At 42.1% G+C, this 12,116-nt stretch overlaps 1 protein-coding gene across 5 annotated transcripts in view; it reads right to left on the bottom strand.

Moving 5' to 3' along the window:
• Positions 1-12,116, bottom strand: part of WDR48 (WD repeat domain 48) — a 44,765-nt gene that overhangs the window by 2,042 nt on the left and 30,607 nt on the right. For 2 of the 5 annotated variants that reach the window (XM_019727599.3, XM_019727597.3), the window contains 8 exons: positions 8,835-8,942; positions 8,390-8,486; positions 7,795-7,890; positions 5,504-5,609; positions 4,446-4,533; positions 3,734-3,769; positions 2,017-2,093; positions 446-638 (listed from right to left, as the gene is read on the bottom strand). In XM_019727599.3, coding sequence (XP_019583158.1) covers positions 446-638; positions 2,017-2,093; positions 3,734-3,769; positions 4,446-4,533; positions 5,504-5,609; positions 7,795-7,890; positions 8,390-8,486; positions 8,835-8,942 — 801 coding nt within the window. Of the gene's footprint in view, positions 1-445; positions 639-2,016; positions 2,094-2,473; positions 2,609-3,733; positions 3,770-4,445; positions 4,534-5,503; positions 5,610-7,794; positions 7,891-8,389; positions 8,487-8,834; positions 8,943-12,116 lie in introns of those variants that run through there. The other 3 variants (XM_019727600.3, XM_019727598.3, XM_088798254.1) reach the window with 2 other exon arrangements.

The raw sequence follows: 12,116 nt of genomic DNA on the forward strand, positions 1-12,116 counted from the left end.
GTTTAGTCAGGGACTCTCCTCAGGTGACCCAGCTTGTCGTCTCCTCCCGCCATGCCTGGTGGCCTGCTCTTGCTGACACAGCTGCCATGCATGCAGGCGTGAACCCGGCACCGTGATACGGGCAGCTTGTGTGGCTAGGCCAGCGCACCATCTTTAGCCACTCCTCTGAAGAAAGTCCTTGAGTGCACCCTGATTTAAAACTGCTCCACCCACCACCTCTTCAAACCTAAACGCAGCAGATGCTGCTTTGCAAGTCAGAGGATCCTGTGTCTTTTTCTTGCTAGGGGCCTCATGAATAGGTGGGACAGACCCAGCGTTCCTTGAGTCTCTCTCAAAGCAGAAGCCCCCAAAGCAACAGACTTGGGAACTGTAATCACACCACATTAGGTAACTTTCTGAGCACCAGCCCTGGAAAAACGGGGCTGTGGTCCACAAGTCCACTTACCTGGTCCTGGCACAAAAGTTCAATTTTCTCCTCTGCCAACACAGCAATATCCTCTTCTTTTTCCTGCTCTCCTGGTTTTTCATTATTAGAAGAGCTGGTGGTTTGAGACTCATTATCCAAGTTGATGATTTTCTCATAAACATGTTCCATTACTTTCCGGACTTGGAGCATGTCACTAGCAGAGAGTCTATCTCTGTAAAAAGGGCAGATTGTGACATCAGGAAATCACTGGATATTATCCCTATTCTTTGGTGTTAACATTTGATAAAGATGAAAACATATCACAGAAACATAAACCAATAAAAGTTTTTAGTCACTGTCTTTATTCGTTTTTAGGATTGTCAACATTTTCTATAGTGTCCTTTGAGGACACGGATTATGTGTAACTAATTAAATACATCTTCCTAAAACTTACATAAAGAATAGCTTCCTCAGTTTTACTCCCTTAAAGCCGCTGCCAGAGCATGGGCAAACTAAGTGCTCCTGGAAGGGAGGGCAGCACCCAAGGGCGTACCAGGCGCCACGCTCTCGCCGCTCGTTTCTCCCAGGCCGTTCCTCCCCACAGCTGAGACCTGGAGTCTCACCTCCTTCCTAAACTCCAAACCCACAAACCCAACAGCTAGCTGGGTATCTCCAGTTGGTGTTCCACAGGCATCTCAAAGTCTGCATGTCCACAACTAGATTCATCCCCTTTCTCACCCCCAAACCTATTCCTCCTACATTTCTGACGTCAGTTAATAATGGTCAAGCCAAGTAGCTCAAGCTCAAACTCTGAAAGCCAGCTTGAGCTTAGGGTCATTAAAGCAAGTTGAAGTGACATATAGGATGTGTACGTGTGTGTGCATGTGTGTGTGTGAAACAAATGTTTAGCAATGTACTGCAAATTACTAAAGCTGATAGAATAATGGGGATTCACTCTCCTATTCTCTATTTTTGTGTATCTTTGGAAATTTCCCTAACAAAAGGTTTTAAAGTCTTATTGATTTTATTTGCTAGGATACTCATGAAACGTCTTCATTTCTTCTCCGCCTTCCCTCCTAGTATTTTCCCACCACTCCTACATCCAATGCTGTGGCTACATAGGTCCTTGCTCATTTCTAGTATTTTGTGCGTGCTCTCACTTCCACACTCCTGATCAAACCATTTCCTGGACCTGGAATCTCTCTTTTGAAGTTCTATCCATCCTTACATGTCCAGCTCAAATTCCATGCCTCTGGGACGCCTTTCTGGAAAACTCTAGCCAAAAATTCATTTCTTTCCTGTACTTTCATCATTCCTTAAATATCTATACAAGCAGTTATTATACACAGAATTGTGTTCTAAACTATGAATTATGGCAAGAGACAAAGGTCCACGTCTTAGTTATTTTTGAACATCTGGAGCCTACCACACAATAGACACTTGGTAAAGGGTTAAATTGGATAAACTTTCAAAATTATAAAACTAGCCTTAGATCTAGTACTTACTCTAAGTACTAGATCTAGTACCTCCTTAGCTATAAAAGCAATCATAAGGAATAAAAAAACCTCTCTAGTAATTAATTAGATCAAAGCATCACATACTATACTTACTTTTTTAAGGTTTTTGCTCCTGAAGATGCATGAGGTTGGAGGTAGAAAGGAATTTTGTTGAATTTGGGCATATTTTTCTGAAATATTAAAAGTAAAAAAATTATAATAGTTTCTACTAGCTGATAAATTAAAATGATATATTAGGAAAACATGATTTACAAATTAACAGTTATTTTACAATTAATGGTCACTTTCAATGAAATTTATAGTAAGCTATCAATTATCTAAGTCAGCCTTAGACAAAATGTATCAGCAAGGTGTAACGTTTAGTTTTGTAATAAAAGATAATACGTAATATCAGTGGCAATATGAATTTGCAAGCATGGCTCTTTTCAAATAACAACTTAAGGTAGTAAAGGGAAACAAATTTTATTTTTAATGATTTAAGCCATACACACCAAAATCTCAATTCTACATTCAAATATTAGGGCTGATACCTAAAGGCCCAAACAAAAAATTAAGCGTCTTGAGAGAAACCCACAACATTCACCTTGGAGCAAAACCACACACTCTACGCTGGTGTGGCCCATCATCCAGCTGAAAGGCCCATCAGGTCCTCCCACTTTCTCTCCCTGTGACATCAGAGTGAGGTCTGAGGTTTGAAACAAGAGTGCAAATTTCAGCCAACCACCTGGATGTCTACCATGAAGTAAACAACATACTTAGATGAAGGATAAAACTAACTGGTCATCTTTTCTCTGGGTATTAATCCCCTCCGAGCCTCCATGTCATATCCTGTCTGGGTGTCTCCTCTCAGGAATAAGCCACAGGCCTAAAGTCAGCAATGCATCCCAGGTGAGTGTCACACGCAAAGGAAGTAGTGGTTTATGGGGAGCTCGGACTTAGAGAAGACCATAGCATATCCATCAGGTGTCACACTGGCTTTAAGTTCTTGGAGGTAGTATATCTGGGACAGAAAACACATTCTCTGAAGGTTCTAGAGATTAAATCTCTTTTCCTACGGCTTTAGGAATATACAAAATAGGTCAACAACACATAAGGAGTCTAGAAACAGACCCATGTGCATACAGAAATTTAGTCTATGATAAAGACAGCATTTCAAATTAGTAGAAAATGGATTATTCAAAAATTGTGTTGGCACATTGGCTATCCCTTTGTAGAAAGTTGGCATCCTACTTCACATCAAACAGAATAAATTCTAACTGATTAAAGATCTAGACATAAGCAATTATCATAAACATACTAGAGGAGAATGCAGGAGAACATTTTTGCTACTTTGGAGTGGGACATACCTAAGCAAGACATGAAACTCAGAGCCATAATGATTCAATCAGGTTATATAAAAAGTAAAACTTTCTGCCTGACAAAAGACACCACGAACAAAGTAAAATTTCAATTGAGAGGCACAGAAAATTGGCAAAGGGTTAATATTCAATGTGAACAACTCCTACAAATTAGTAAGAAAGACAAATACCCCAACAGAGACATGAGTAAAGAATACAAACAGCAATTCACAGGAGAAATACAAACGGCCAATATGAAAAGATGCTTACCCTCACTACAATTAAAAAAAACCAACAACATATTAAAACAATGAGATAATATTTGCCTATCTTTTAGCAAAGACTAAAAGTATCCAGCATTGGTGAGGGTGTGGGGAAACGGGCACTCATATATTGTTGGTGACAGTGTAAACTGGCACAGCCTTTGTGGAGGGCAATTTGGCAATATCTATCAAAATTTAAAATGTGCATACCCTTTGATCCAGCAATTCCACTTCTAGGAATTTATCCTAAAAAGTACACAAAGATATATGTACAAGGATGTTCACTGAAGCATTGCTTGTAATAGAAAACATTGGAAACAACCTAATTGTCCATTAATAGGGGACTGGTTAAATAAATTATGGTATATTTATACACTGGAATACTATACAGTCATTAAAAAGGAATAATCAATATGTGGAGACATGAAAAGATGCTCAAGATATATTTCTAAGTGAAAAAAAAACACACCAAGTTACAGAACAGTATGTGTAATAGATCTTGTACAAAATCAAATGAAATATATATGCACATACAGATAATACATGCTTATGCATGCGTAGAAAAAAGTACTAAAGACCAGGCACTAAACTATTAATAGTATTACTTCTGGGGAGAAGGATAGGGAGTGAATGGAAGAGAAGGAGTGATTGAGAAATGGATGGGAGTTTCACTTTATTCATTTATTTTCTTTAATAAGCACATATTATTTTATAATGAAAAAACCCACAAAGATGTAAACAGATAAACAAATAATTATCAACACTACTTCTGCAACTTTGGAACTTCAGAGAAGCAGGAGAGGATTCCACCTGGCAGCCTAACTTTTATTAAAGTTTCAAGTTACACAGTCTAAAGTGGTTCTCAATTTCCTTCACGATTTGGAAAAAACACAAGGGCAAAGTGGCAGTGAAGGACACTTACATCCACAGTGATGTCAATTACCCATTGTGGCACCGTCTCATTGAGAAGCATCGACTCAGTCTCACCTCCGGAATCTCGGCAGAGCAGCCTGCACACATCCATCAGGTAGTAAGTGACACAAGCACAGATGACAAAATGACTGTTACAAACATTAGACGGAGGGACCCTTACACAGTTAATTTAGGAAAACCCCCACTTAGCTGAGGACATAAAGTGCAGCCAGGCAGAATGACTCACTCAGCTAAGAGGGACAGCAGGCCCTAATACTCAGGTCCCCGGATTCCAAGGCCAGGCACCCACTACCGCTGCCTCTCTGAGTCCTTGGGTGATGAAAGGAAACCGGGTGTAGGCAGAGCACTCAGCAAAGGTCCCCTGCTAGGGCTACAACGCATGGCACAGGCCTCCACACATAAAAAGGGTCAGGATATTTTTGGTAACCACACTCTCAGGAAAGCACCATAAAGGAAGAGAAGTCTGGGCTCTAGGGCGAGACAAGCGTTTTCCTTGCGGGGCCCTACGGAACTCTAGTGAGCTCTCCCCACGACGCCCCTAGGGCCTCGCTGGCTCCGGAGGTAAAGCCAGTCTGCTTCTTCCCTGCAGAGCCTCCAGAAGGGCTGCCTCGCACTGCAGGTGGGGTCGGAGTGGGCACAACAGTTCCCAGGAGCAGCCCAGTCCGTCCTGCCTGACCCAGCTTGAGGGAAGTTACCTACTCTGACGCTGTCCTGCGGGCAGGGACTTCTGGTGATGCCATCTGTTCCCTGACCCCGGCAGTCATGCTGGGTAAGTGAGAGAAAGTGAGAGTTTCCTGCAGAAACCACTAGAGAAGCTGCCTCGAGGCAAAGGAGCGACCTCATTTTAACACTAGAGGCTCAGTTCTCAATTAGAATGTGGTCTAATAGTACCAGACACTTAACTATCTTATGGAGATGGAAAAGCTTCCAAATCCCTGGCACCCCCAGATATTAGTAGTAAATAATTTATAACATCTGCCTGAATCAATGCTTTTTAGCAAATGCAGTGCTGTCGCAGGCAGGGCCTCCAGCCCCCCTTACCCCTACCTGAACAGTGTGCGACCTCCAGCTTCACCGAAGATCACGGGGGTGTGGGGGGGCACTTGGAAATAGCCGTTTCCCTTCTGCACTCGGTTCTCTTGCTCCCCATTTACTGGGAAAAGATGCAAATGATGTCAGATGCAGAGTTAGTGATAAGAACGCAGATTCTAAACATTGTGTTTACACAGGCTTCAAACACTGTAAGATTTTTAAAGTCAAAAGTCTTATAAATCAGCCAGAGTCAGAAATAAAGGCAAAAAAACGAACCAAAGTTAAATTCCTAAAAATAAGAAATATGACAACTTGTGATGTACCTCATGAGAAACGACTGCATTTTAGAGGGTTTTAATAGAACAGATTAATGATTGAGATTTGAAACAAAAACAAAACCATCGACTTGAGCCACAGAGAAGCCTAGGACACCCTGTTTATAAATGGCGATCTGCTTTTTTTTTTTTTTAAAGTAGAACACCAAGCTCAGAAAAATTTCTTGGTCCAGAAAAAAAAAATTATGTTTATATTTCAGTAACTAATAGCAGAGCTATCAGTGAAAAATAAAATCCCCAAAGAGGTCATAATTCCACTTTTATTGTTCTCTACAGATTTCATTTCCCTTTCTTTGTGATCTTTTGACCAAAGGGCAGTTGACCCCGACTCAAATGCCAACTTGTCCATAAACCCTCCCCTCATGAATCTGGAAGCCATCTCAGCCTCTGAAATCCCACAGCACTTTCCTAACCTCTTACAGAATCCAGCACTGATCACTGATCTCACGCTTTATGTAAACAGCTCTCTGTTCTACCAGAATGTCAGGCCCTGGAGGAGAGGGTCCAGGCCATTTATCTTCATTACCCCCACCTACAACTCACTGCAGGCCTCTGAATACTTGAGCTGCTCAACAAGTATAATCTAAGCCACTCTTACGTATCCAGTGAGCACGGAGCAGGCGTAGCAGATTATCAGACAGGCAAGAGTGTGCAATGAGCTGCGCTCTGGCTGGGGAGATGGGTGGGCCCTCTATTGCCTTTACTGTGGCCGTTTGATTTTAGGATGATTTGGGGTTTCCTGTCACTTTCTTGAGTCCCCCAACTAAAGCCTTGATCCAAGGGGTGCTGACTATAGCACTGTTTCTTGATTATTTAATCTTTATCGTCTACTTGGGCCTCTGAGGGCATCCGGTCTGTCACGTTATAGGTAGAGGACAAGCCACGAACAGGAAATAACATACCCACAGCTATGGAGCCGCTTAACGGCAGAGCCCACACCAGAACCCAGCATTCTCAACTCTCTATGGAGAGATCTTTCTATTGAGTTTCTCTGGCTCACAGTTCACGGTACAATATGATGGGAAGCAAAGTGGGCCAGGTGACATAAAAGAGAAGCCACCAAGTGTGGGGTAAGTGTCCTCTCTCTGACAGGGACAACAGAAGACTGGCTTTCAGGGAAGCATGTCATCCTTGCAAAAGAGATGACAAAAGTCATTACGATGAATCAGTCAGCCAGGACGAAGTCTCTGGCAGGAGGCCGTCATCGCTGCTGACCACCAGGAGTGTGCAAATCTTCAGCAGGACCTTCCGAGAACTCAGAAGAGAAAGCCCCCAGGCAGCAGGTAGAACACAAGGACTCTTCAAGCAGCTGTAAGTTATACACGAGCTGCCAAACGTTTTCCCTTTTCTGTAATTAAACTGAGCCAAACTCATACATTCAAAACATATTCTCCTCTGCTGCCCAGAGAAAGCTGCTGCCACTGCCTATGGCACACACAACTTTGGAATGTCCTCAGTGACATTAATTCTTTATACATACTTGTTCACTTTCCCTGACATTTCTGAGTTGGAATTTGATTTTTTTGAAACATTCAGAGCCCAAATCAAGTAGATCATCAGAGTAGGTAACAGCAACATTTCAGGCCAACACGAAGTAAGATAACTGCGTGGGGACAAACCTGGCTTTCTGATGCACCTAATTAGCTAGCTTTGGAGGTAAAACGAGCATATCCATGGACACTCTGAGAAATATCTTTGGAATAAGCCTGCTAAGCTGCCTACTTTTAAGGACAAAGGTCATTGGACAATATAAAGTTTATTCTATCTTGAGCAGCTTCACTGACTGAAAGTTCCTTGAATCCCAGTTAAGACTGGATGGACGTTCTTACTTGGGGATGCAAGGGAGGCAATGAATTGAGCACACTACAAACATGATGTCACAATTCAGCAGATGCTTAAAATGGATCTCAAATGAGTCTCTTTCACTTATGAGGAATTTGTAATCAATTATCTTGATGTAAAAGCACAAACCATGGTTCACTTCGTTTTCCTCTTCATCCATTGGGTTCACATGTGTTCGAGGCCAATATTCTAGCAGGGCCTGGAGTAAAAGGCCTCCTAAGTTCACTGCAAAAGAGTTGGTTAAAAAGAAAATTAATGGAAAAGAGAGTTGATAGTTTTTACCTAAAATAGAAGGAAATAAACACAAGATTGTTAAGTTTTCACACATTTTGGATGTTAAATTCTCAACCCAATGCCAACGATGTTTAAATGTAAGACTTTAGAGATTTTGCCAAATCTATTAAAATTTTATCTTAAAATGTTTAAAGCAATGATATTATGGAGCAAACAGATAGATATCCTGTTGGGTTATTCAGATACAGCCATTCTGTAAAAACGAACACACATAAACAGGAGTTGCAGTCATTAAAGGGCAGTTCCATATCAAGCCACTAGAACCGTTATTTGTCCACAGCAGGTGTTTCCACACGCTACGTTCTTAGGAGAATGCTGACCAAAGAGATCAATAAAACAGAACAAACTCTTATAAAGATGAGCACATAGCAGAACACAGCACAGACCCACCTTCTCTTTCGCAAGGAGGAAGAGAAGGACACAAACTCACGTTTTGGATCGGACCCATCTGGGCTGCTGAAGCCAGCATCTTTTGCAGAAACCCAAGCAGCAAAACAGTCACTCTCATCCAAAGTAATAGTCAACATCTGTCAAAAAATAAAATAAAATAAAATAAAATAAAATAAAATAAAATCATAGTAGCATTACACTGGAATATATTCTAAATAAATCTCTAAACCTTCATTTATTTGTACTATTTAACTAAAGTGCTAAGACACAGATTCAGAAACAAAATGTGCTTCACGGGATTCAATGCAACTACTATTTACTGGGATACCAAAGGTATTTAAACTGCATTTTGCAAGTATTAACATGCATTTTTTTTTCCTTTCACACTTAAAAACATAGGACTGTAACTAATAATACTTAATTTGTAGCTATATTGGAAAATTTCAATTATCCCAAATTGCACAAATTATCAATTGCTACCTTACCCCTGTTTTTAAGTCTACTGAGAACCAATTTGGCACATACACCATCTTAAATCTTTTCTTAATTTCATCTTCAAAATCCACTTTGCCCAGATCTTCAACTTTACACGCCTATACATCAAAAAGAAAGTACGACAATTATCAAAATTAAGTGGCAAATTAATTCGATTCTGACTTAGCTCTTTAAAATTTTACACATTTGCACATTTGTCTAAATAAACTGGAGTCTCAAATATATTTCAAAAAGAATGTAGCCAAATATTTTTATTTTACAGCCTTTTTCCTTTAAATAACTATTAAAAATTTAAATTTAAGAAACCCACAAAATATTCTTTTTGGAAACTGTAATTTAATTTTGCTGATATTGATATAACATACTACCACACTCACCTGGAAGCAATGTCAAATGAAGCAAAAAAAATCTTCAAGGAACAACAGTTATTAAGTTATTAAATAACTTTAAGAGATCTCTGAAGCTACCTTCTGATAACAGCTGTGATACAATTTGTAGTTTCTCTTTCTTGACCATTCTCATCCTTCCTTATTCTCTCTTGATCCCTAAATATATGGGCTCCCCAAAAGCATGTCCTGAACTTCCTCTGGTGCTATGGAGCATTTCAATCCTGAACAACTCATCTCAATCCTAAAGCATATCACAGAATGCTCTTTCCATCTCTTCATCCTAACAGCAACCTGGCTCTTTCCTCAGGGTCCCAGTTCTTCCGTCGTCTTCTCAAAGGGTGACTCTGCTTCTTCTCCTACATCCCACTGCTCCTTGTTGGCACAGAGAGACCATTATCCATCATCTCTGTGTAAAAACTCCTTTTTCTCTGAGGCATGTCATTTAGCTACAGTAAACTACCCGCTTCCTCACTGCTTCTAGCAAGCTGTGGTCACTCTCCCTCACTACGGACTTGCGCTCTAGTTCAATGCCTTGCAGTCCTTCTTGAGTTCTTGCTTTCATACTGGACAACACAAAGGACATGTTGGCCTCTCAAACCCTTGACAACATTCCTGCTATAAATATATGATCTCCAGCCTCAACTGGATCATTACCGCTACCCGGGATGGCTTCTGCTTCCAGTCAGTTCTCCACACCTGTCTCTACTCTCCTCCTGTCTTTGACCTTGCTACCTCCCTCACTACCCTCAGCACACGACTCTGAGCTCTACTCCTCAAAAAGAGAAGCCTTGACAAAATCCCCTTAACTTTTGCTACCATTCTCCTGGTGCACGGAAAAAGGTGGCCCTGCTTGCTGTGCTGAATCTCCTCACATCTCACTTCTTGGGGACCTTGTCTCTTTATCGATCCTCTCCTGTCGCTAGTGGCTTCTTCCCCGGAGCAGTGAACCACATTCAAATCTCTCCCACCTGAGAAATTCCCGAACGCCGAAACCAAACCCTCCCGTGAGCCGCTCATCCCGACACCCTCTGCAGATACAGCGTCTTTCTGTCCACCTCACCCAAGTCAAATTTCACCCAAGAGGTCTCCCCTCACATTCCGTTTCTTCACCTTCCAATCACCACTCAACCCACCCCGTCTGGCTTTTGCCCTTGGGACTCCCTAGAGACTGCTCGCCCCAGACGCCATCCTCTTCACTGGTTAAGAAAACGTGCACATCCCACTCCAGATTTTCCACGCACTCTCAGGTGGCCAATGCTGCTAACCACACGCCCCTTTCTGAAATGCCTCATTAGTTCTTAAGCTGCCACTGACTCTTGTTTTCTTATCCCTTTTTATTATACACCTATGTGGCTTCCTCTTTTTCTAACAATTCCTGAAAGGGCGACGGCCAAGTTTCTTCTTCTCAGTATAGATGTGTCCCTTGGAAACGCTGACATTTTCCATGACTTTACAATGCACGAGCTGGTGACTGGTGAACCCATTTCTCCAGCCCAACTCTTCCATCTGGGCATTAGCTATGCAGCTGTCTGCCCAGCACACATCTCTACAGATATCCCACTAAACTCAGATTCACTGTCTTCGTCAGCATGCGTCTTTCCTCTAACAACCCACTTTCCCTCTTGTATTCCCTGTATCACCTCCACTCACCAAGCTGTTTACTCCAGAAACCTGGGCTTCACCTCTGCTCCTTCCTTTCCTTCACACGCCCTTTGATTCAAGCACCACTCTCATGTACAGGCCTAAATATATTTCTTATCATTCTGTTTTTTTCCCATCCTCCTTGTTCCACCCTAGTCCAGATGAATATCTGCTATTTCCCCTCTAGTAGTACAATAGCCTCCTAACCACTACCATGTGCCAGCCACTATAAATACTTCTTGAACATCCCCTTAATATCACCAGGAAATAGGTACGAGCACATTTTTGGAAGAGACAGAGGCTTCAAGAGGTTCAGCATGTTCTGAAGATCCCTAGGCTAGCAGCCGGCAGAGCCAAGATTAGAGCGCCCAGCTTTGAGCCTCTGTCCCTAACTCCTCCTGACTTCCTTTTCGTGTAATGTTATGGTCATTACGCCTACCCACTTGCTCTGGAATCTTCAAGGACGAGTGTCTGAGTATGGGAAGCTGCCAGGGACATAAAATGCCAGTTACAGTACATGCCAGCTCAGCGTCTCAGCTCAGTAGTCCCACCTCCCATTCAGACAGCGGGACTCTACCAAGGCTTCGGCTAATTAGACCAAGAAGACATCAGACCCATAGGCACAAAATCAGTAAGTCGACCCACAAAGAGCTGGCCCGATTAGATTTTGTTAGATCTTCTGGGGAGCCTCAGGTGGTGGGCAGCATGAGATGAAGCCAGCCCCAGGGCGGAGCTCGGGCCACATTAGTGGTGGAGTATCCAAGCTCCTGCGGAGGCCGTCCCCCTCCCCCCACCTCCACGGGACTCCATTCCGAAACAAATGTGAGTTTCTAGTTCCCTGATAAGCATTTCTCTATTGCGGAGAAAAACCAATAGGACTTTGGAGCCTGCTGCAATTCAACTTTCCACTCAACTAAGGCCTGTTGTTCTGAAGCCATGCTCACCAAGCAACTGTTTTGTAATGTGACTTCCCACACAGTGCCCCACAGGGAGGAAAGTGTTAGGCCTCGGTTTCTATTCAGACAGCCCTCTTTTCCCAGAAAGTAACATTTATCTTATTCTTTAGCTCCAGAAGTTAACTTAAATGAGTATTTGCTCCTTACAAACGAGAGACTAACCAAAACCCCAGATCTTTTCAATTCTTCCTTTATAATATATCCAACACCTGTCTTTTCTTTTTAGATTTCCCCCAAAGCATCATGCTTCAAACAAATGTCTTCCAGCTTCTTTCCTATTAAACAT

Source organism: Rhinolophus sinicus, chromosome 5 (genome assembly GCF_057876585.1).
Source record: "Rhinolophus sinicus isolate RSI-liver-muscle chromosome 5, RSI-T2T, whole genome shotgun sequence".
NCBI lineage: Eukaryota > Metazoa > Chordata > Mammalia > Chiroptera > Rhinolophidae > Rhinolophus > Rhinolophus sinicus.